The sequence below is a fragment of the Elgaria multicarinata genome, chromosome 18 (assembly GCF_023053635.1).
Source record: "Elgaria multicarinata webbii isolate HBS135686 ecotype San Diego chromosome 18, rElgMul1.1.pri, whole genome shotgun sequence".
NCBI classification, from domain to species: Eukaryota; Metazoa; Chordata; class Lepidosauria; order Squamata; family Anguidae; genus Elgaria; species Elgaria multicarinata.
The window spans coordinates 9,246,312-9,272,105 of NC_086188.1; the positions used below are offsets into that span (position 1 = coordinate 9,246,312).

General features: G+C 44.7%; 1 protein-coding gene across 13 annotated transcripts in view; it reads left to right on the plus strand.

Annotated features, from left to right (window-relative positions):
* Positions 1 to 3,081: 3,081 nt before the first annotated feature.
* Positions 3,082 to 25,794, plus strand: part of FBRSL1 (fibrosin like 1) — a 721,580-nt gene continuing 698,867 nt past the window's right edge. For all 13 annotated transcript variants that reach the window (XM_063144094.1, XM_063144088.1, XM_063144096.1 and 10 more), the window contains exon 1: positions 3,082 to 3,455. In XM_063144094.1, coding sequence (XP_063000164.1) covers positions 3,162 to 3,455 — 294 coding nt within the window. In that variant the 5' untranslated portion in view covers positions 3,082 to 3,161. The remainder of the gene's footprint in view (positions 3,456 to 25,794) is intronic.

Here is a 25,794-nt window from a genome sequence, read left to right on the forward strand (position 1 = left end):
TCGTAAAACACAGTTATGCTCTTTTTCTGGCTCTGGTCTTTTGTTTTTCATTGCTCAGGTAGCAAAATTTGCCTTCCCAGTAAAGGAAATACGTGCCAAGTGCCAGACAGCTTAGGAAGGGGGGCTGATTCTGACCTTGTGGGATACGTGTGTTTATGTATATATAAACACGTGATTGTGTAGTACTGTTTTTCCTTTTTTCTCTATGTATATTGTGGTGGTTTATGACTCTAAACAAGGAAGTTATTACCACTACCTTTCCCCACAAGCCTCTTGACTAGATTCATTGAGAAAGAGAAAACGGGCACTAAAAGGGGCTGAGTTGGCTCCCCCCACTTTTTTTGACACGAGACTTTTGAAAGCTTTCCCCCAACCCCCCTTTTTGACACGGGTCTTCTGAACCCTTCCCCACAAATGCCCTTTTTAACATGGGTCTTCTGAACCCTTTCCCCAACCCCCCTTTTGACACGGGTCTTCCGAACCCTTTCCCCAACCCCCCTTGTTGACACGGGTCTTCTGAACCCTTCCCCACAAACCCCCCTTTTGACACGGGTCTTCTGAACCCTTTCCCCAACCCCCCTTTTTGACACGGGTCTTCTGAACCCTTCCCCACAACCCCCCCTTTTGACACGGGTCTTCCGAACCCTTTCCCCAACCCCCCTTTTTGACACGGGTCTTCCGAACCCTTTCCCCAACCCCCTTTTTTGACACGTGTCTTCCAAACCCTTTTCCCCAACCCCCCTTGTTGACACGGGTCTTCTGAACCCTTCCCCACAAACCCCCCTTTTGACACGGGTCTTCTGAACCCTTTCCCCAACCCCCCTTTTTGACACGGGTCTTCTGAACCCTTCCCCACAACCCCCCCTTTTGACACGGGTCTTCCGAACCCTTTCCCCAACCCCCCTTTTTGACACGGGTCTTCCGAACCCTTTCCCCAACCCCCTTTTTTGACACGTGTCTTCCAAACCCTTTTCCCCAACCCCCCTTTTTGACATAGGTCTTCCGAACCCTTTCCCCAACCCCCCTTTTTGACATGGGTCTTCCGAACCCTTTCCCACAAACCCCCCTTTTGACACGGGTCTTCCGAACCCTTCCCCACAACCCCCCTTTTTGACACGGGTCTTCTGAACCCTTCCCCACAAACCCCCCTTTTGACACGAGTCTTCCGAACCCTTCCCCACAAACCCCCCTTTTGACACGGGTCTTCCGAAGCCTTTTCCCCAACCCCCCTTTTTGACACGGGTCTTCTGAACCCTTCCCCACAAACCCCCCTTTTGATACGGGTCTTCTGAACCCTTCCCCACAAACCCCCCTTTTGACACGGGTCTTCTGAACCCTTCCCCACAAACCCCCCTTTTTGACACGCGTCTTCTGAACCCTTTCCCCCAAGCCCCTTGACTAGACTCCTCCAGAAAGAGAAAACAGCCACTAAAAGAGGGATGGCCAGGCTTTCCCCACCACCAAACACACTTCTTCCTCTTTTCTCTCTTGACCCGGGTCTTTGGAACCCTTTCCCACGACGAGCGCCTCGACCGCAGTCCTGGAGAACGCGAGCGAGAGCCGCGGCGAACAACCTACCCCAACCCCAACCCGCGGGAGCTTTCTTCGAGGAGGAGAACAAGTGAGGGGCGAGGGCGCGCGCGCGCCCCGGCAAGTGTGTGTGTGTGCGCGCGCGCGCGACGGAGAGCACGCGAGCCGGGGAGAGCGCGGAGGCGAGCGAGCGAGCGGCAGCCGTGCTCGGGGCCTGCGCCGGGGAATGACGCGCAGCTGGTAGCCCTTGCTCATGCGCGGCCGGCCGGGCGGTGCTAAAAGCCTGAGCGAGCGAGTGCCCAGCTTGCTCGGTGGGGGTGGGAGGGTGGGGGAGAGAATGGGGCGGAATCCGAGCAGGAGCAGCGCAGCAGCCTGAGGGGACGCGAGCGAGGGCGAGACGCGCACACTCCCTCCCTCCCTCTCTCTCTCTCACACACACACACAGGCGCTGAGGAGAGGAGAGGAGGAGGAGGGAGGAGGAGACGAAGAAAGGGAGACAAGGGGCGCAGCTCCGGCGAGGCGGCTGCTGCTGGTGGCCGCCGCCGCCGCCGCCGGGTTGGGGAGGCGGGCAGGGCGCGGAGCTCGCCAAGCGGCTGGGAGAAGTTGGGGGAGCCGCCGGGCCCAGGCGGAGGCGAGCCAGAGGGGCGCGCGGGCGGCGGAGCTAGCAGCAGCAGCAGCGGAGGAGGAGGAGGAGGCTGCGCAAGGAGAGCCGCCTCTCGCCTCGCAACAAAGTTGCGGCGCGCGCGCGTGGAATCCGGAACCCTCTTGTTGCCATTTTCTCTCTCTCTTTTTTTTTCCATCCCCGCCTCACGCCTGGATTCGAACCCGGGGCGGGGCGCCGCTTTGCCCCGGGGCGGGAGGGAGGAAAGAGAGAGGGGGGGGAGAGAGAGAGAGAGAAGAGGAGGAGGGGGGGTTCGTCGAGGAGGAGTAGCCGCCGCCGCCACCACCACCACCGCTTGTGCTGTTTCTTCTCATCGTTGCTCTGGATTTATGATTTTTTCCCCTCCCTCCGAGCCTGGATTCGACCTCCTGGATCTGTCTGCCTGTCTCTGATTTTTATGCGTGTGATTTTTTCTTTTTCTTGAAATACATTTTTTTTCTCCTCTTGGAGGGGGGTGGGGTGGCGGTGTGTGTGTTTGGGGGGGGGGAAGCTTGGCTTTGCCTCTTTTCTCTCTCTCTCTCTCTCCGGATCCGAACTCGAGATTAATTGCAGTGTGATGGTTTGTGTATTTTTTAAAAAATAATAATAACCCCCCCCCCCTTTTAATTTTTTGTGGCTTTTTTTTTTTTTTTTGGTAAGGGAGGGGGAAGATTTGTCAAGGTCACTTCGTGGATTTACATTCCCCCCCCTTCTTCTGGATCAGTTTCTTTATTCTGCCCTCCATTGGATCACTCCTTTCTCTCCATAGAGGTCTGTTGGATTATATTTCTCTCCCCCCCCCCCTTCCCTTTGGATTTGATCAGCCTGAAGAAAGGAGCCCTTTAAAAAGAGAGAGAGAAAAAGAGAAGCTGGATTAATAGGGTGGCTTGTTTGGTGAGTGTGGTTTTTTTTCTAAAAAAAATCGTCATCGCTCTGATCTTCTGTAATAAAATTTTGGGATATTATTATTATTACTATTATTATTTTGGAAATGGATGGCAAAATAAGACAGAGCAGAAAATCTAGGTCCCAAAGGGACCGCGTGAGGCGAAGGGATCCAAATGGCCGAGACCGCCCGAATCAAAGCCCTTCTTCGGCATCCGAGAGGGAACTGAGCCCGGGCAAGGAGAATACAACCCAAAACTGTCCAAATCCTAAGAGCCAGGCGTCTTCGGTCAGAAATGTCAGACCTCCGAGGCGGAGGAGGCGAGAATCCAGTTCGCAGGAAGAGGATTTAATTGATGGATTTGCGATCGCCAGCTTCAGTACCATGGAAGCCTTGGAGGTAAGAGATCAAGGGGTGGGTGGGAGGGTTGCTCTCTTTCATGGGCTTTAGGACCGTCTTGGGATCCTTAGGGCTGCTTGGGGTGTATTTAGGGCTCAGCTAGACCTCAGCTCCTTTCCTTCTCTTGTCAATATCAATTAACTTCTTCTTGCACCTGAGCAATGTGTATTCAGCCTGGAGGAATGAAAGGCACGGGGCGTGGGAGCATGTGTGTATATGGTCCAAAGCGTGATAAGCATCTAGCAACATCTTGGGAATACTCGTTGGGTCTGCTTTTTCTCTCTCTCTTCCCCCCCCCCCTGAGTTAATGTAGGCCAACACGTTTGGGTAACCCTGTATTTTCCATTTCAGCTGATAAACCAACTGTGTTGTGCTCAGGGCAAGTTTTGTGTTTGTTTAGAATTTTAATGGGTTGGTATGCCTACAGAGGAAAGTGCAAAAAAAAAGTTGTGGTTTTCTTTGGGAGCTTCCTTTCTTTCTTCTTACTTTTTGTTTTCCTTGCATGATATATTCTGAAAGGGGGTGCATGATGGAGAGAAATGAGGTTGTTGTGAAATGCTAAATTGTGTGCCTGGTTGGTGGAGTAATTTTAAAAATATTTCTGTTTTGTGTTTGCGTTGCCAAAATGTTACTTTATCTCTGGCTGGAGACTGTAAAAGTGAGTGGCACATGTATGATATTGGGTGGAGGGAAGTGAAATAGTGAAGATAGGTGTTTTCAGAGGTGTTTACTGAAAAGGTGTTTATTCAGAGATAGGTGTTTACTGGTTTTAGTTTTTGTGACCTGCCCAGAGAGCTTCGGCTGTGGGGCGGTATATAAATGTAATAAATAAATAAATAAATAAATTCTTTTTACTGATTTGCAGTAATTAAAAAAAATCTAGTCTGTGATGTTTTCTTGATGTTAATCGGTTGGCAAAAAATATGTATCTTGCTACTCTGACTTATTGTGAACAATGTTTGCTGTGAAAATACTCCTTGTGTTGTCTGAGTGTAGAAGTTAAGTAGAGCAGGAAATTTAATATTTTCAGAGGGACTGTGACAAGCTAGGGGATTTTGTGTGGCTTTTTATTTTTGTTGTTCATGATGTGATGGGAAAGTTTCAGCTGATAAGAGACTTTCTGGTAAGTGTTTTATCCTGTTATATTTCTTAGTCACTTTGTCCATTCGAATATGCTAATGTAATATATATATATATATATACAAACTTTGGGTGCCTGTTTATAATGCACAGAAGTGAGCAATTGGTTCTGATGATGGCCAGTTTGTCTATTAAGAACCTGCTCAGTGTTCAGCAGTGAATGTTGGAAGTTTTGCCCCAAACTTTTTCAAAAATGCAATTTGAATGTGTGCCCCATTTATGACCGCAAGCCCTCTGGATGCTATATGATTCTCTAGAAAATGAGTCCTGTATTCTGTAACAAGCTTCTGTTACTTTTAGGGTTATCCTAAAAGATTTGTATGTATCGTAAGAAATGCTTACCACATTGGAACCTTTTAACTGTTATCATTTTTATTCAATTTTAGCTGGGTTTTGCTTGAAATTTAAAATTGTTGGGCCTTTTGTGAAAGGAGGGAAAATGCTATGTTGTGATGATGCATGCATGGGATTGGGTGTGCACGCTCCCCGCCCTCCCATGGAAATGACTTTAATTGTAAATTGGATGGTCAAAAGTTGACTAAGACTTCCCTTGAGACAGCTTGTGTTGCTTTGTGGGTGGTGATCCTAAACGTGATAGTTTTCCTGGTGAAGTTTGCTTTCTGTTGTCCCTTAAGGATTTCCCAATTTCTGGGCATTGCCCTATGCCTGCCTGCCACCAAGGCTAAGAGCCTATTGAATCAATGAACCTTCAGAATTGTCATTGAGGAATGTGCAAGTCAGTTACCTTGTATATGGCGGGGATAATCTATTTTGGTTGGTACATTGTTCAAACTTGCTTTGCTGTGTTGCAATGATGGTCAATATACATTCTTGAGTTTCCTGTCTCCAACAAAGTTTGCTCTGGATGGAAAATTCAATTTCTGTGCATTGATTACCTATGCTGTTGGAGGGGGCAAAAGGATCTGGGGGAGGGGGAAGACCGCTGTCCCAATGATTCTCCTTTCCACTACTTCATTGAGAAGGAAAGGAGCCAAAGGGTGAAGTGGGGCCTTCCTATGGAGGCACAAGCAATAGTTAAGGGACATGCAAAATGTTTTTCCTTGATGCCCATCTTGTTCCTATTTTCATGTGTGTTTTCCAATGGGCCATAAAAAGTGTGTAAAACCTCTCTTATCTTTGTGGTGAGTAGGCGTTTCATCCAGGCAGCAAAGCCCTGGTGTATTGGAGAAGTGTGTATTCTTGAGTTAGTTTTTCTTCCCCAAATGGCTAACACCTGTGTAGTTGAGCTAATACTGTCATAAAGTTGAAAGCCAACATGACCTTCTGCATCCCACTGTGACGCAGGCAGATATGTGCCTCCTTGTTTGCTGGAATGACAGACAATTGGGAAGGAAAATTCTGTTTTTGACAGCCTGTCTTTCCTTGAGTTCCAGTTGTTGGTCACTTGAATCCATCCATGATCTCTCCGTTGTTTTCCTGGAGCAAAAGTGAGCATCTTTATTTAGATCCTGCTGCTTTTCTTCACTAAAGGAATTTACACATGAGGGTTCCCAGGAGATGTCCTATCCTTGTGAAATGCATACCTGCATAGCTTCAGCAAGGCTGTTGCATCATGCCCCTACCCAATATGACCTTTTTGGGGAGGTTATGTTCTGTTTCCTGGTCAAAAAGGAGAGTTGCATTAAATTCAAGAGTCTTTACTGCGTAGGGCGGCTAAAGTATCTCAACTAGGTATCCATTCAGTTGACTGATGAGTCATGTGAGCCTTGAGTAACCTATACAGATAAGAAGGTGACAATGAGAACGGCAAGCAAAAAGACCCCACCCACACGCAATCCTTTCGTGTCTCAAGGGAGTTGCTACCAAAAGGCTTTGTAGAAATGATCTCTTGGGGCTGTTCTTTTGTGTGGCATAGCAAAAAGCATGTACTAATTGTTAGTTAGTTACTCATGTTATTTATTTCATGTTTTCTGTCAGTGCCCAAAATGCTGCATGTGGTGTTGGAGGGTGCTGTCGTGCCCATGTCCTGCTTATGGGTTGCCCGTGGGTAGCTGGTTGGTCATTGTATGACTAGAATGCTGGACTAGATGGACCCTTGGTCTGATCCAGCAGGGCTCTTCTTGTGTCGTGTCCTGAAAGTTAGGGTGGTGTTCTCCCCATTTTAAAGACTGGAGAGAAGAGGCTGAAAGAATGGGTTGCCTAAAGGCACCCAGGTGAGTTCAAAGTCTGTCAAATTTGTATTGCGGATTTACCTAATTCCTTTAATCGCTATGCGATTAGCCCTGGTCTAACTCTTGTAGCCTGTAGCAGATATATCCTATGCAACCTACCATGAAGGGTTGTTGCCAAGGTAAAGCAGGGTGTGTGTGACCACGTTTGCTGCTTTGGGGAGGAAGCGTGGGGTAAAAATGTAAGTAATATCTAATCTTTTGCTAACATTAGTACGCAAGCATTTTCACTACCCATGCGATAGCGCGCACATGTTTCTCTGAACATGGCTTGGAGGGTCACTGGTTGTGCAGGCCCAAGATCGGTATAAAAAAAGTAGCCAGGTGCAAAGCGGTCCTTAGAATTCATAAAGCTGTAGCTGCGTGCGTGTGTGTGTGCGCGCGCAGAGAGAGGAAATTGCTGTCTACAGATCACCCCTATCAATATTCAAGACAGCACCTTCACTTTCAGTGTCTTGGGCTTTAATTGGCTCATCAGAATAAATAGGATAAGCAAAATCCACTCGTTTCCTTTCATGTGTCGAATGAGGAGGGTGTGTAGTACTTGAGGTGCTTTGAGAAGCCAAAGTGGCAAATCTGTGTTTGTGTAGATGTATGTGGGTTTGGTGGAGTTTTTTTTTTTTAATTCCAGTAACAAAGCGAGGCCAAAAATTGTCAGGCACGCCCGTGGGGTTTTCCTTTCCCAGGAGTGGTTGCTGCTTTTGAGTATGGGAATTGCCAGCTAGCCATCTGCTGCTAACATTAGTAAAGGGGATTACCAAGACCAAAATCTTCTAAAGTAATGTATGCACAATTTATGTTGTAGTTTAGAATCTTTTTTAAAAAGCCCCTTCTTGGGTGGCTCTCATTGATACTATATATAAATACCCTTTTGTGCTGTCCTCATCTGGTATAGTGTTTTGAACGTTGAGCTCATATTCACGTAGCCATGAATCTCATTGGGTGACTTTGGCCCAGTGACTCATCTGGTTTGCATAACATGATAGCCCACTATGGCTTGATTTACCTGTGGGAGTTGTTGTATCAGGCCGAGCACCCGTGGACGTACTTTTGCACTGCACCCACAGGTGACTGCCTTGCTGTAGCTAGTTGTTTCATGCGAACCCAGACAACAGGAGTTATTTGAATATTAGGCCACTCTCAAATAACCCTAAAACAAGCCGTGGATTATTCAAGGGTTATCCAACCCTCAAACAACCCCTGCTGCCTGGGTTCACACAACATGACAGACCATGGGAAGCTGGGCACATACAGTCCCCATGTAAGAATGGCTTCCTATGTTCTTACTAATGAATATTTGCAGACAACTAGAAAAGATGGTGACTAGTAGAATCCTACAAGATTCTTCCCCGAGTTTGTATTTATGTGGCCATTTTCGTTGGAGCCTAAACTTCTGAAGAAGTGAAAGCTTTGTGCACGTGGCAGTTCATGTCTAGTTCCATCTTGTTGATCTCTGCACCATCGTAAAAACTTGGTTTTATAAGAACCAGCGATTAGGGAAATGGAGTAGCTATACTGTGGACCTTTTTCCTCTAGGATTTCTAAACTGCTCAGTGTGTGTTCAGATCTTTGTGGCAATGAAGTCTGGAAGACACATTCTGTTTCATCTACAATACTGGGAATTTCCCCTTCCCTTCAAAGTTACCACAATAACCTTAATGTTCTTGTAAAAACAATGTTCTGCTCATATGGACTTTCACACAGCATTTATTCACGCAGATTTGAGAAATCCAGAGATATCCAATTTCTCAAACTTGCAGGCATGCCTATGGCTTATGAGTTCACAATGCTTTGCTTCCTCACACCTTAAAAAAAGTTATACAGTTGCATTTTTGACCCAACAATTAGGAATTGTATCCAGAGCACAATATACAATGTCTATTTCCTACTGTGCTGCACAGATGGTCACATTTGAAGATAAGTGTCTTAAAGCATGTAATTTGCGTAGTAGGGTAAGAACCTGGTAATGCATATATGTATGCTTCAATGGCTATGCAACATTCTGGGACATGGGAGCATGTTGGAAACATGGGGTTACATATAGGTCACAGCAGGATCTGTTAAGTTGGAGTTCTGAGACATGGGATTTCATGCATACAGTCTTGCCCAGCCTGGTGCCTCTGAAATGTGTTAGACTACAATACCCATCATCCACAGCCAGCAGGGTCAGTGGTGGGTACCAGGGTGGGAAGGCGGCACTATAATTTGTATGAGTGTGGCTGCCTTCCTGTTCTTTTAGGTGTCACTGAATTTAAATTTCATCTGTTTTTTTGTTTTTTAAGAAAAGAACATGGCAAAACACCAATCAGTCTTATAAATAACTTTTTCTCACATTATGGAAGTAATTATCCTTCCACGTAAAAGTGAAAATCTCTGAGCTGGTTGAACAATGTTCAGTTTATGTTATGGAGCGCCTTGGGAAGAAACTACCGTGTAGAGTTTCCACTGAAGGGGTGGGGGAAGAGACATGAGATTGAGAAACTGGACAGCAGATCTCCAGTGCGAGGAGATGATTGTTTTTTGCTTGAGAAGAGTGTGTAGAAAAACAATTAAGCTACAGAGGGAACCTTGCAAATGACAGAGAGAGGTAAAGAGAAAAGTCAGCTGGGAGAACCTCCTTGGGAATTATATTTTAAATTAAAAAATCAGGCTACCCATCTCAATTTTATTTATGAATTCAAGTATCTATTTTGGAATGTTGTCTTTGGTAGCAGGGTGTGTGCACCATGGTTAGATTCTCTGCCAATTAACCTTGCGGCAGCTCTCGTACCAAGAAATTAGTGCATGATGTATTGGGATTAAAAGGTAGTTTTAGAGCTGCAATTTTCGGCTAGTATGTTTTTCTGGTCAGAATCCCTCAGGTTACATGGCACCCTTTCAGAAGTAATACAAAGCTGGCTATGCTACCGATGGTAGAACGTCTTTTCGGATGGCTTCTGAACTGTTGCAATGAGCCCTGCAACCACACTCATTATTAACTCTTAAGAGCTTTGCCAGGTCATGATGATTCTGCCTCTGAAAAGGGAAGTTTGTCAGAGAGATAATTAATGGGATACTAGAGAGTTTAAGCAGTAAGTGGAGAGATGTAGATCTGGTATAGCTTTGTATGATGTCTCCTGAAGTCAACTCAACACCTTTTAATGAAACTCAAGATTGGTTTTGTTCTCATTGACAAGCTGGAGAGGTGGTGGTGGGGTGCACTCGTGATTTGCCTGAGGACCCTTGTGCCAAACACAGTGTTCTCATCTGGAAAGAGTGTCTCCTGTCTCTCCTTTTCACGTTCACGTTTTCTTTATGCATGTTTTCAGTAGGGGGACTAGAGAGGTATCCTTGTACAACTAGGGGCTTCTGGGCATTAAATGTCTACTGCATAAATATGCAGTGGTCCCCCGAAGTTATCCACCATACCGGCACAGGGTTTTGGGGGGTTCTGTCTCCATGGCATGGAGAATCCCAGGTGTTTGCAAGAGCTGGAAATACACCTGGCCAGTCTGAGCATCATCAGAGCAGAGGTGTTGAGCCTCTTTCAGCCCAAGGCCCAAATTCAATTTTTGGAGAAGAACTTGGAGGCCACATTAATTAGAAACATAAGAGCCCTGCTGGGTCAGATCAAGGGCCCATCTAGTCCAGCACTCTGTTCACAGAGATGCCAACCAGCTGCTGACCGGGGACGCACACGCAGGACACGGTGCAATAGTGCCCTCCCACCCATGCTCCCCAGCAACTAGTGTACATAGGCTTGCAGCCTCATGTGGTATAGTGGTTTGAACGTTCACGGTTAGCGAAACTAGGGTGTTGTATCTTGGACATAAGAACAGCCATGCTAGATGAGACCAAGGATCCATCTAGTCCAGCATCAACAGAGTGGCCAAACATTGAGACACCCATAAGTAGGACGTGAGTGTAACTCCCTAGCAACTGATGTACATAAGCATACAATCTCTGATACTGGAGGTCGTACATAGCTGCTAGGACTAATAGCCATTGATAACTTCCTCCTGGAATTTATCCAACCCTCTTTTAAAGCCACCCAAGTTGGTATGAGTCACTGGATAAGCATTACTCTCAACTGGAAGGCAGAAGCAGAACAGTGATTCATGTAGAGATTCAGCAGGCAACCTCTTTTCTGGGCTCGTTTCAGCTTTTCTTCATGGCATGCTAGCAGTTTTCTCCTGCCTGGCATACCGTTTTTGCATTACGGGGTTTAAGCCCTTCTGCAAACAGCTTCAATAAGCAAACCGGCAGCTCTCTCTCTTTCATTGTGTGCAGAATGCGGTTCAGCTCCAGTGCTAAGGACAAAATTATCGCGCCACTTAATCTAGAAGCTCACCGTCTGGGTTTTGAGGACAGCGCCGAAAAATCAGGACGTGGAATCAGGCAGCAAGCCTGCATGATCCAGTTCTATGGCTCTTTATTCCCCACCCACCCCAACTTCATTTTGAGCTGGATGACTTTGTCCTTTACTTTCCAAAGAGAGAAGCTTATTGGAAATAAATGGTCTTGCTCTTTGAAGATTGGGCTTTTTCCATTCACCCATTTTAATGATAAACCCTGTTGGGCAGTGGCATACAGCCGTGTGGTTTTTAATATAGTGTTCAGTCAAGGTGACCTCCAAAGCAGAGTGTGCTTTTTTTCCCCCTGTTCTCCTTGAATGTTAAATAGAAACCCCAAAGAGATGCATGTTCTATTTAGAATCTTCTGTGTTTTAACTGTATTAATTGTGATAAGGGAACACATCCGTCCCTGCTGAGACAGCAGTGGAGTGGGTTGGGGGGTGAGAGAGACAAATTTACAAGCTTACCTTTTAACAAAAGGAGCAAAAGAAATATAATCACTTCATTGGCCGGCATAAACACACATTTTAGGGGCCAAAGTAGATGAGACTGGTGTGCGATTCACATGAAGGAACTTGGGATGTTCAGTCTGGAGAAAAGAAGACTAAGGGGAGACATGTTAGCAGTGTTCAGGTACATAAAAGGGTCCCACAGGGAGGATGGTCAAGAACTGTTTCCCATGGCCACAGAACTTAGGGCCTGAAATAATGGGAATAAGTTACAGCTGCCTAGATTTCGATTATATATAAGGAAAAACTTCTGGTATATATAGGGAAAAACTTCCTGACAGTAAGATCTGTACAATAGTGGAACACTCTACCTACAGAGGTTGTGGGTTCTCCATCTCTGGTGGTTTTTAAGAAGGGGCTGGACAGCTACCTCTCATAGATGGTTTAATTGGTTTTCCTGCACATTGCAGAGGGTTGGACTTGATGATCCTTGTGGACCCTTTCAACTCAACAGTTCTATGATTCTATGCCTGTCCCGTTTCTACCTAGTGAAGGTGCAAGGACTCTGTACAGGGAGAGTATTGTATGAAGGAGAGGAAGTTTCCAACCTGCCCTGGCTTACATCAATATCTATTCCTCCAAGTGTTTTTTTTCCAGCCCAGATATTGGAGATAAATAATTCTCCTCTGAGTAATAACCCCTCCCTTGGTGTATATGTGAATGAGGCAGACACATGAATGGCTGCTCCGTTGTGTCTGGCCTTGGCCCTAAAACCACCTGGGGGCCTCCAGATGCTTTGGACTTCAATTCCTATCAGCCCCGGCCATCATGGCCAACCATAGAATTGTAGAGTTGGAAGGGGGCTATAAGGCCATCGGGTCCAACTCCCTGCTGAATGCAGTACATTAAAGCATATCTAACAGATGGCTGTTCCATACAACTTAGCTTTTGTAATGTTATTGGTAGGAACAGACAAATCTATCACTTCTTCCCATATTTGAAGTTTTTAATTTTCAAGTTCTTTCCATCCTGTTTACAGTAACAAAAAATGTGAATTGTGGTGAGCTCTTATAAAAAAAAAAACCAACCAAATGGAATTTTCACCTTCTACACTGATAAAATTCGGTACGTATAAAATGGAGGTGGCCATGTTGTATCTCCTTGCCATGTGGCTCTTAAAGAAGATGAGACTATCAGAAAAAAAGATGGAGCCCAAATTCAGCACAATAAACAAGGTTGAATATACAGAGATTCCCACACTCTTAAGAGCTAAGTACTCAAAGCCCTCTTGCCTGAATGGACAAACGTAGCAGTTTTGTTTTCTTCCACATTATAATTATTTAAATCTCAGTTCTTTCTGTTCTGTTTATGAAGAAATTTGTAAATTGTGGTTAAAAAAAAAATAACTGAACAAAATTCTCACCAAATTGGTCAAGAATGCTGGGAGTTGTTTGTGCCGTAGCTCACGACATGCTAGGTGAGTTGATCCAATATTTCTACCCACAATGCAGTTGCCAGTTTACCTTTACTGGAGGGCCCTGTTGGTGGGCAGTCACCAGATTTAATCTGCTCCCTGTGTGTCTTGACATTTGCCCTTTCCTGCTTTGTCTTTTTCCTTTGGCTGCTAATCTTTTCAGGAGGCCATTTTAGAGGACGGGAGTGCCGTTTTGCCCCTGAAATCCATTATCCATCAGTGAGGGGCTGTAGCTCGTGATAGAGTACACATTTTGCACGGGGAAGGCCCCAAGCATCTCCAGGTGGGACTGGAAGACAACCCTATCTGAAACCCTGAGGAGCTGTTGCCGGCTGATGTAGTAATATTGAGCTGGATGAACTAAGGGTCAGACTCTTCTTAGGGTGACCTATGCAAAAGTAGATGCTGACCACTCTGCTTTCCTCCCATAGTCCCAGTGATGGAAAGCAGGCTTAGTGCAAATCTAATTATACAGGAGTTGGTAATGAGGAAGGATCAAGGCCAGCTGCCTGTATTGGGAATCTATATCTCATCAGCAAGTCCTCCTCTTGTTGCCTGTACACAGCAAATATCAATGGACATTGCTACATGAGAGCGAGCCATTGAGCAGGAGTGATTTTTGCGTCGTAATTTAGTGTAGCAGTTCCATGGGAGAAGTTGCTGCTTCCTATAGATTGTACTAGTTGTAGGGCTCTGGCAGGGCTTGCGTGTGTTAGTGATAATTAACACTCACGCCGCACTTTGACAGTGCCCTACAACTAGTACAATCTATAGGAAGCAGCAACTTCTCCCATGGAACTGCTACACTTCATTATGATAGGAAAATGTCCTATAGCCAGTGGGGGAAGTTGGCATTTGTTCTACTGTACAGCACCATGTACATTGATGGTGCTATATAAATAAATTAATAATAATAATAATAATACATATGTGACCTGAGTGTTACATTTCTTAAATTCCTTAAAATGTGTGGGTTGTGCCCACTCCAGCTAAGTCAACTGCTGCCCTGCTCTTATGACTCATGTAAAAAAGAGCAAGGGTTACCCCAATCTTTTAGTGTCTTCAAGATGTTTAAATTATAGAATCATACAATAGTAGAGTTGGAAGGGGCTTGTAAGGTCATCAAGTCCAACCCCCTGCTCAATGCAGGAATCCACCTTAAAGTATTCCTGATAGATGGTTGTCTAGCTGCCTCTTGAATGCCTCTAGTGTGGGAGAGCCCACAACCTCCCTAGTTCATTGGTTCCATTGTCGTACTGCTCTAACAGTCAGAAAGTTTTTCCTGATGTCCAGGCGGGGCACATTGAGTTTCCACAGAGGCCGTATATGGCCCTCCCCTGCTGTAAAAGAATAAGTTGGAGGATCTCATTCTCTGCCCCTTTTTAAAGTGAATTATTATATTGTATTTAATGTTGTTCCCTGCCTTGCTCTAGAGGGAGAGGAGGGTAAGAAATTATTATTATTATTATTATTATTATTATTATTATTATTATTATTATTATTATTCCTGCCATTGCCAAAATTGGTTTGCTCAGAGTGCATGATCTGTTCTTCGTCTCTCCTAACCTTGGCTAAGGTCTCTCTTCGTAATGTGCACCACTGGTTCTGTGCCGCTTCTGAGCTGCCTTTTACTTGTACCACACCACGTTAAACGCAAAGTGTGCATTTTGTATAGAATGAAGTGTATGTTCCCCCCCCCCTTTCCTTTTTAAGGATGGACCAAAGAAGCAGTGGTGGGAAAAGAACAGGGACCATTTTCTGATGCCCTCCAAACTGCCGTAACTATAACAATGGGTCCTAATCTCCCCTTCTATTCCATTCACACTGTTTTGAAATGGCTATGCCTGTCCAGTGCAGTCTTTGCTTCTGTCACTCCTCCCCCACCCCACAAACAAACTGCATGATTTAGAACTCTGATCTTCTGTACAAAGTTTCCCCTCTAAAGAAGTTCCCTTCCCAACAGGTGGAAAGTGACAGACCGGGATGTGAGGGAGGCAGCAGCAGGGGCCAATGAGTTTACCCCTTCTTCCCTCATTGAGTGATGCTTGAAGAGGGCTTCAGTGTAATGGGCGTCTCTCTTGAACACTGGAACGGTGAGAAATAGTAGGCTTACAGCAGAATTCTTCATTTTGTAGCTTTAGAGAGCAGTTCAAACTCCCTGGCTGTTTCAGTCTGTGCGTGTGTGTTTGTACATGTGTGTTTGTGTGTGATGAGAAGAGGACACATGCAAATTACAGTGCACTTAAGCAAGGCCTTTTGAGCACTGTGGTTTATCAGGACTCAAATGGAGATGGGTCAGCTGGTATAAAAGTTGCATTAGCAAGGCTGCAAGTTGGGTATAGATTAGAAAATCGATGGGATCAGAATGGTTTCCAGAGACACTGGCTGCAAAACATGAGTTTACAGCACCATTTCTCTCTGTCTCTTGCTCTCGTTCAAAGGAACATTTTTTAAGAATTGAACTAAAACACACTTTTTGCACACATAACACAGAGATGCTTTTTCAAGTGCAAGAGATTGAATCAAAATGTGAGCCCTGGTTGCATTCTCTGGGCACGAAACACTGTGCTTCACTTGCAGCTTGAGCGTAATGCAGCTATCAAAATAACTGGGAGTTCAATCCGCACACACAAACCCACCCATGCACCACCTCCATTCATTGAAATGTGCTAGTGGCCCAGAGTTCCTGTAGCCTCTTAGAACTCACATCTTGCGTTCAGTCGGTCGTTGGCTGGACTGTGTTATTCTTGGCACTTAAAGTGCTTTTCCAGTTCCTTACAGCGTTCATCCTCTCGAGTAGCGGGTTATGGATGCTCCCACTTCACAGATGTGTGTGTGGGGACTGAGGTAACGACAGCATTGCTGATGCAGCAGGCGCGTGGATTCCTCGAGTTCAAGTCCAACATTCTTCTCTGGAGGCTTTGAGTCTCAAGTGCCTCGTTACCATGGCACCGAGAAACAGATGCACGCTGCCTAGAAACCGGAAGATTTGTACACAGTTCGGTGCCTTCCTTGTGCAGAATCCAAAAATGGTCTTGGCCGTAGAATCATAGACTTGGAAGGAGCCGTTTCGGTCATCGGTTCCGACTGGACTTTTCCTACGAGGCTCTTTAATACAAAACAGATGCACCGGGTTTCCTCTCCTCTCTCGTGCGATGGAGGGCAGAGCAGAATTTAGAACATAAGAGCCCTGCTGGATCAGACCAAGGGTCCATCTAGTCCAGCACTCTGTTCACACAGTGGCTAACCAGCCATTGGCCAGGGATGAACAAGCATGACATGGTGCAACAGTACCCTCCTGTCCATGTTCCCCAGCAACTGGTGCACACAGGCTTATTGCCTTGAATACTGGAGACAGCACACAACCATCAGGGCTAGTAGCCATTGATAGCTTAGCCTTCAGGAATTTATCCAACCCCCTTTTAAAGCCATCCAGATTGGTGGCCATCACTGCATCTTGTGATAGTGAATTCCATAATTTAACGATGCGCTGTGTGAAGAAGTACTTCCTTTTATTTGTCCTGGATCTCTCACCCATCAGTTTCATGGGATGACCCCGGGTTCTAGTATTTTGAGAGAGGGAGAAAAATGTCTCCCTATCCACATTCTCCATTCCATGCATAATTTAGGGGTAGTTCTATACTTGCACCCTTTTACTGCTGATCTAAAATAGGACCCTTTAATTTCTTCAGCTGTTGGTGTTCTTGAAGGCTGCTAAGCATTGGCTAATGTGATATCTTTGACTTGGGGATAGGCTGTGGTTTTAGTATTAATGTCTAGCAGGGTGGTGAACTTCCTTTAAATAGTACCCCCCCTTCCTTTGCCTGAGCACATGCCCACAACCAATGGTAATTGATGGGAGAGACTGAGAAAAACTACTGAGTTAAAAGAGATGGCTTATGGAATCAGTCAAACTTGGTATAAAATAATTATGGTGTTTTGACAGCTTGTTAATAACTCGCAGCCATTGGAAGAAATATAATTGCAGCATTGTGAGTTTCCTGGCGCCCCTGTCAGATTTGTAAAATTAAATAAAGGATGTGAAATCCATTAAAAATAGTTGGGACATCACGTCTTGGAGTTGATGGGCCACTTAATTAAAAATAATAATTGTTCGGTTCCAATTTAGGTTCATGGCGTCTCGTTTTCGGTGGTGTTTTGAGCGTCGGTGCAAAGCAGCTGGGTTTTTGAATTCCATCTTGGAGCCTTCCAGGAGGCATGTTTGGCAGTAGCCAAAGAAGCCTCTCTATATGGGGATAAAGTGGACGCTAATCCTCCCATGCATAATGTGAAAGAAGTACCTTGTCACCTGTAATGATTAAAATCCCCTGAAGTGTTGCCAACAGGTACTTTAGGAATTGTGTAATTATATGATTATTGAAAGAGACATAAAAAGACCTCGTGGCAAAACACACACGCGCAAGGGGAGGAAAGTTCAAATATATAAAGAGGAGCTCAGGATTTTGTCTGTATTTTCCAATTACTTTGCGCAGTGTCTAATAACAAAGAGGAATAAAAGGAGGTTAGTCCAATAATTGCTTTTTATCAGCATCCATTTAATAAAAAAAAAATATGGGGGGGAGGGGAAAAATGGAAATGGCTTACTGCCAACACAACCATTCCAGTGTTGCTGCCTCGTTTTAGTCTGAATGCTAATTGAAACTTTTTTAAAAAACAAACAAACAAAACATGGTCACTCCTTACTTAGTGCAGAACGGTGACATACCTCTAATGATTCAATACAAAGGAAGCAAATTTCCCACTAATGTAAATAGCAGATAATTTATACAAGTCACAGAAGCAACGGAGAAGTACTCACAAACAGGGTCTGCTGCTTAAGCTCCCGTATTGCTGCCTTATTCTTTTTGGAATCTTCAGTGTGCCAGCTGTCATTTAGGGGGAAAATATACACCAATTTTCTAGTCCCCATTGATCCATTTACGCTCACTTTCCAATGAATGTATGAGGTCTTTGCTGTGGCACCAGGGGAGGGAAGGGATGCCATTGCCCAGTTGTCTTCGTACTGGTGACTGGGTCTACAGACCTAGAGCACCTTTCGTTCTCATTTCTGCAATGACAGGGCAAGACATATGTGAATGGGATGGCAAAAAATGTCCGCTGTAGCTTTCAAAGCCATATCGCCTATCTCTGCTCTAAGAAGTGGGAGCAGAAGGTTAATTAACATTTTCCTCTTTTTTGATTCTCTGCCTGCGTTTGTCCTAACCTTAAGCAAGAATTCTTAATTTGCTATTTGCTTTTATCTAGTTGTGAACTGTGAGTTAGCATACAATGATACGTGCATATGTGACATAATGAGAGCATTCCCCCTCCCAAACTTGATGCAGAATTTGTAAAACTGCTGAAATTTAGTCATGAACAACATCTGCCTCCCCCACCCCCTTTTTTTTTTTTTTGTTCTAGCTGGGACCCCTTCTCTATCCAACTGCGTGGTCAGGAGCTTTTTCATGCTTGTCTTTCCCACTTTGAGTTAGAAGTAGGTGGATCTAACAAGCTTCCACTGCAGTCAAGTAATAGATGCTGATGCTGATAAAATCTTGGATAGAACCAGACTTAATACAAAACACTCCTGGCCCCAATTCTTCATTTTGCACCGCTTCCGAAAATTAAAGTTTTGCAGTTGTGCAAAACGCAGACGTGTGCCAGAGTTCTATCGATCTGTATAAATTATCACATTAAGTTGCCTTGGCAAAGTCTTCTGCGGAAGCAACCTTGCCAAATAGAAGGACCGGTTTGCAAAGCATTTGGAGGGCGTGATAGCTGCTGCTTCTGTGGTTTCTCTCATCTCAAATGTTACCACCGCATGTGATTAGGGTGGCTGGCGTGGTTCCCCATGGCGTCTCCATTTTATTTTAATAAAACATTTATATTCCACATTAATTATTGGACATCCAAGACGGTGAACAATTTATCTTATAGCAGTACAGTGAAAACAAGGAGACATGATAGAAGGGTATACAACCATGTATGGTGTGGTGGAAGTGGACAGGGGGGAGTTTTTCTCACTCTCCCATAATATTAGAACCTGGGGGTCATTCAATGAAACTGAATAGTGGGTGAATTAGGACACTTAAAAGGCCAGGACTGTTTCGCGCCTTGAATAGTGCCTTTAATGTTCTGACAGGTTCTGTCTGAAACCCAGAGCGGATTCACTGCCCCACTGACATCGGAGCCACCAGCCTACGCTACCTGGGATACAGCGGTGGTGTTAGGCAGGGGTCCCAGGATCCACTCTGCAGAATGGCCCCGAACACAGCAGGGCTGGATTGCTACATGGTGAAGTGAAGTAATACAGATTTTATCTCCCACAATTAACAACCATTACACTCAGAGCTTAAAATCACCTGATTCTGCCACTTCTGGAATGGTTATAGAGGGTTGTTCTGTCAGGAATTAATTAAACTGAGAGCTAGTGTGGTGTAGTGATGAGTGTGTTGGCCTGAGACCAAAATTCTAGTCCTTACTTGGCCAACGAAGATGATCAGGGGGTCTGGAAACAAAGCCCTATGAGGAGAGACTGAAAGAACTGGGCAAGTTTAGCCTGGAGAAGAGAAGACTGAGGGGAGACATGCTAGCACTCTTCAAGTATTGGAAAGGTTGTCGCACAGAGGAGGGTCAGGATCTTGTCTCAATCATCCCAGAGTGCAGGACACGAACTAATGGGCTCAAGTTACAGGAAGCCAGATTCCGGCTGCACATCAGGAAAAACTTCTTGTTAGAGCAGTACGACAATGGAATTAATTCCCACACTAGAGGCATTGAAGATGCAGCTGGACATCCATCTGTCAGGTATGCTTTAAGGCGGATTCCTGCATTGAGCAGGGGGATGGACTAGATGGCCTTATAGTACCCTTCCAACTCTGCTGTTCTATGATTCTACGAAGCTCACTGGGCGACTTTGGGTCAGCCACTGACTCAGCCTAACCTGTGTTGTGAGGATAGCATGGAGGAGAATAATAATGTAAGCCGCCTTGGGTTGTTTGCAAGAGGGAAAAAAAGGCAGGATGTAAGTGCATTATTAAATAGTTAAAATAAATTAAAAAACACCAACCAACACTTGATTCCTCACCCACCACGAAAGCAGAAATTACAAACTCAGGCAGTGAGACACTTCTCTTGAACTCACTTTGGAGTAGAGTAACAAAGGAAGTGTGTATCTTAGGAAGGTCTGCCTCGTAGCTTGAAAATCGCTAGCCTAGGGTTTCTCTCCCTTTTTATTTAGGGACCGACACTTTGTGTTGTCTACATTGATTGACAGTGGTGTTTCAGGGGGTCTTTGTTAGCCTTAATCGGCGATACCGGAAATTCAACCTGGGACCTTCTTCATGTACAGCATGTGCTCTACTTTTGAACTATGGTTCTTTTCCTAAAGGGGAGAACTGGAAATGACTAGAAGTTGCTGTAAATTCAGCTAATGTAATTAGACACCTGCAATTGGATTATTGGGATTATTTAATGGTTTGCACAGGTATCCTTCACCGATGTGCGCTCATCTTCTTCTCCTTACCTTTATGTACCCACTGGTGTGTTTACTGTCACCAATTTCCATAGTTGTTTTTAGAACCAGTTGAAGGATTTTGCAATTGGGGACAGCTGAAGACTGAATAGAACAGGTTTTTTTTTCTCATTTTAATTCTTATTGGGAGTTCAGCTTTGGGATTGGTGGCTTTTAAAAAGCACACATGCCTTAATAGCCACTGAAGCCTTGTACCTGGATAGTGATGGTGGAATGGCTTTGAAGAAATTCTGCCGGCAGTAGGATATCGACACAGGCATCTGCAAATAAGGCTTCCTATTTCTAAGGACAGAAGATCCCAACCTAATGGGATCTGAGCTGGCAGTGACCGAACAAGAAAGAGATCTTGGGATTGTGGTGGACAGCTCGATGAAGATGTCCTCCCAGTGTGCGGCTGCTGTAAAGAAGGCAAAGTCCATGTTAGGCATTATAAGAAAAGGGATTGAGAATAAAACGGCCAGTATTGTACTGCCTTTATATAAATCGATGGTGCAACCACACTTTGAATACTGTGTACTGTTCTGGTTACCACACCTAAAAAGGGATACTATGGAGCTGGAAAAAGTGCAGAAAGGGGCAACTGAAATGATTCAGGAACGGGAGCATCTCCCCCATGAGGGAAGGTTACATCAACTGGGATTGTTTAGCTTGGGAAAAAGGAGGCTAAGGGGAGACATGATAGAGGTGTACAAAATTATGCTTGGTGTGGAGAAGGTGGATAGGGAGACATTTTTCTCCCTCTCTCAAAATACTAGAACCCGGGGACATGCCATGAAGCTGATTGGTGGGAGATCCTGAACAAATAAAAGGAAGGACTTCTTCACACAGCGCAGAATTAAATTTTGGAACTCACTACCACAAGATGTAGTGAGGGCCACCAATTTGGATGGCTTTAAAAGGGGGTTGGATAAATTCCTGGAGGCAAAGGCTATCAGTCGCTAGTAGCCCTGATTTTGTGCTATCCTCCAGTTTTCGAGGCAGTAAGCTTGAGTGCACCAGTTGCTGGGGAACATGGGTGGGAGGGTGCTGTTGCACCATCTCCTACTTGTTCATCCCTGGCCAATGGCTGGTTGGCCACTGTATGAACAGAGTGTTGGACTAGATGGACCCTTGGTCTGATCCAGCAACAGGGCACTTCTTATTAATTTTTTAACTGCCATAGCTATAACATTAGTGGTGTCCCGTGAGTCCATCTGTACAGGAAGATCTGCTGGGGATGGTCTTCTGTGTATCCCACCGCCACATATTGTGGGGTCCTCTGTAGCAGATTTGGAAAGCACACAGGGAGCTTCAGGGTAAAGGAGGGAAAAGGTGAATTCTCATCACTGGATTTTAAAAGCCTCTGTCTGCATCAAGAATAATATTTTCATTTATTCGCCTGTCTTTGAAATGGGTCCGTGTGGCATTTCTAATGTAGCAAGCTGGTGTTCCTGGCAGATAGGAATGTTTTTAGGAGGGTGGTGAAACTATCTCTCTAGTTACAAGCCTCCACTTCTCTGCCTGTACTTGCATAACCTTGATTTAGCAAGCTCAGATTCTCTTGGCCCACCCAGTTCTTAAAAGGCCACCCTGTAAATAGGTGTTAAGATATTTACTCCAAAACCCAACAGCACATCTCAGTGCAAGGGTTGGGCATTTGAGTACCGGGGGTGGGTGGGGAAATGGCCAAGTTTATTAGAACAACAAAGAAGACACCTAAACAAACCACAGTTTGATTCTTGGACTACTTACAAAAACAAATTTAACTGTGGTTATGAAACAATGAAATTAACTATTTTAGAAAATGTAACGGACATTTAGAACTCGTAACATTGCTAGATACAGTTCTAAAAATGTGGACGATTCACTGAACAAGTATTCGCTTTGACTTCTGTCATGAAACGCTAGGGAGGGCCTACATTTTTAAAAAACAAAGCAAAGTAACAGCAGCAATTTTAAAACCGAAGGGGTATTTTTGGCAATTGTCCTACATGGGCAGAAGATCAGTTCAAGCACGATGCTTCATGGAATATTTGATTGCGCTCATATAGGTGGAAATTGACCAATAGGTTGACCAGTGTGCCAGCCTTACTCAGGGCAGACATTTTTCCTGATACCTTTACCAGGTTTAAGAGCAGGTGATCATGCTTAAGAACAATTTACCATGATTAATTCCTCCCTTTTTCCTGATCAATTCACTCCTCACTTTTCTTTATGTATAGCTTTAAACCAGAGTTCGAAGCTGGCTTGCAAACTATCGTACAGGTAACCATGGTCAGCATTTATCTTGGTGCAGACACCAGGATTAATCTTTTACGGCTGGCAAATGAAAGCAGCAGCAGATGGGCTGCTTCCTGGGGAACTCTGGGCTTGGTTCATGAATGTAACCAAAGATTGATCTTCAAGCCAACAGCTTGAAAAAGGGAGAACCTTGTTACACCCTATAGAGGAACAAAATGGTGCTACAAGACATTTTCTTCTTACCTTGCAATGTGCAAACACGGCTTCTCCTCTGGAAGCTTTTGAGAATTTCTACGGCTCTAAAAACAATCTGCATTTTCTGCCCATGTGTGTTTTTCAATCCCTGCCTAGCCTGCTCACAGCGCCTCGATGTCTGCAACTCTTATCCACCTCTACCTGTTGGTGTTCAGCCACCGAGACAAACTGGAAAGCTTTATTGTTAAGAGCAGACGGGGGAGGAAGGAGGAGGAGAATAACGCTGAGAGGCAACCACTCTGTGCGAGGCAGATACTGTCTGCTAGAGCTTAAAAATGGTGTGTGATCTGCCATCCCCGCTCAGTAATTCCCAAATTCCCCCTAATAGAGATGTACAGACTGTCAGGGGCAGACTGCACTTACAAAGGGCTAGGTGAAATCTTTCCCTCATCGCAACTGCACATTTGGGTCAACGCCTGGGTCTCTCTCTCTCTCTCTCTCTCTCTCTCCTGCTGCAAACTCTGGCTTGATCTGACAACAGAACTATAATTAACCCTCTGCGGTCCTTGGCATGAGTTGCATTAGATAATTCCTTTGAAGGAACAACGTAGACGAAGGATGCAGTGGTGAAGGAGAGCATTTAAGCAAAGCTTGAAGAATCTTGGAAGTGGCTCCCCCCCTCCCCCAAGACTTGAGAGAAGGAGATTTCTTGGCTACCTTAGAGGCTTAACAGGATTGTTGACTGATTCACTTCAAAAAAAAAAAAATTAAAAATACAGTGGCGGGTTGTTGTTTTTCCTTGCACGGTTGGCTGGCTCCAGATTCCTTAAGCTTTTTTTCTAGCCTGTGTTGACAACGTTACTGCTTTGCTCTTGCAGACTACTTGGTGAGGAAGGGTTGCTTTTCTTCTTATGCCAAGTAGCTAAGATTCTGGGTGAAGAATGCATTGCTCGTGGAATTCTGGAGTTCCAGGTTCAATCTCTGTGCGGCCAAACTGCTTGGTGACCGCAGACAAAGTCGTTCTCTAGCGCATTGCTGGATTTGGACCTGCAAGTGGGTTGCATCCTGAGCTGCACCAGTAGAACTGCCATCTCTTTGTAAGCCGGGGTAGTAGTTAGAGCTGGTGCCCTCCAGAAGTTTTGAACTACAACTCCCATAAGCACCAGGCAGCATGGGAGTTGTAGCGTAGAACATCTGGAAGATACCAGGTTGCCTACCGTGAGTTAGACTGATCCACTTGGACTGGGGAGCCTTGGGTTCAGATTCCTATTCAGCTGTTAAGCTTGCAGGGTAATTTTAGAACAAAAGCCATATCTTGCAGGGTGCTTTTGACAATTGCGGTGGAGGTCAGAGAGCAATTAATGTTTCCCTGGGCTACATGGAAAAAATATTGCATTTTTTTAAAAAAGGATCTGTCTGGGGCAGGGAGAAGAAGAAGAAGCCTTAAGTGAAAATGGAAATAACAGAAAGGTAATTAGAGCTTTATCACACCAGTGTTGTACTGTGCAATCACTGCGAATTCTGTGCAAAGGACTCTGAAGTTTTCCAGCTTATAATCTGCTTTTATTGTGAAGTACTCCCATGCATCCTGCTTTAATTGTGCTTCAAAGGCAAAAGCCTCGCCGTATTTTGCTACTAGTTTCCGAGTGTATCATTTGTTGTTTTCAGAGTGGCCACTGGGGTGCAGGAGCAGGATTTGAAGAAAAATTAAACAAATGCTTACATCTGCGTAAGCCTTAAAGATAAAGACATCAAAATTGGCACAGTAATAGATATTAAGGAAAGCTTTAAATGTACCAAATTTGAATCGGATTGGGTCATCTGTTGATTTTTAATTTTTTTTTTTACATTTCCCCCCTTAAACCCATTTCCTGGTATGCAAAGGATCTAGCCGCCAGGTAGCAGCAACAACAACAGCACAGCTTAGTGCTATAGGGGATAATTCGAGGGAAACAGGTACGTGGGATGAAGCTGTAAGACGCAAAGGAAAGTAGAGTTCCTTTGCTTTTAGTCATTGCATGGGAAAGTGGGATTTTAGCAGGCATATAAGCAGCCCAAATCCCCGTCTTTGCGTTGGATTGTTCTACAGAGAGGAGAGACGTGAAAGCTTTGGGCTAAAGGTGTGTTCTAGGTCTACAAACGGTTAGAAATGTCTGGTCCAGGTGCATTCTCATTTTCTAGGGAAGGACCATAATTCAGTGGTGGAGCACAAGGTCCAGGTTGCAATTCTTGCTGTGTCTTAATGAAAAGGATCTTGAATAGATTTTAGCCCAGGATCTTGGAGAACTGCTGCCACCGCCGATCAAAACAGATACTATTGGGCTTAGATGGATCAGTACTCTAACCTGACATAAGGCAGCTTCCCTTGTTGCTTAGGAACCCATTGAATCAGATTCTTTACTCAGGATTGTTCGTGCATTGTTATTATTTTTAGAAGTTGGTTTCCACCCCACCCCACCCCTGGTTTTACAATGAGCAAGTTGACAGAAGGGGGCAGATTTCAAAATGGATTTAACAAATGTGCCCAAGCTCTTCATTGCTAGCAAGGGCTTTATTACTATTATTATTATTATTATTATTATTATTATTATTAATAATAATAATAATAATAATAATAATAATAATAATTTCCTCTGCTGATGTGCACAGAGGAAGATTCCAGTGTGATTTGATAGACTCTGCAGACACCCCTGACGTTGACCTTGTTGGTGTTTGCTGCTGTTTGTTATGTGCAGTAAAGTGGGCCTGCCACAAGAGATTACCACATCTGGGCAGAATGCATTTTTAATCCAAGCGTATCTGTG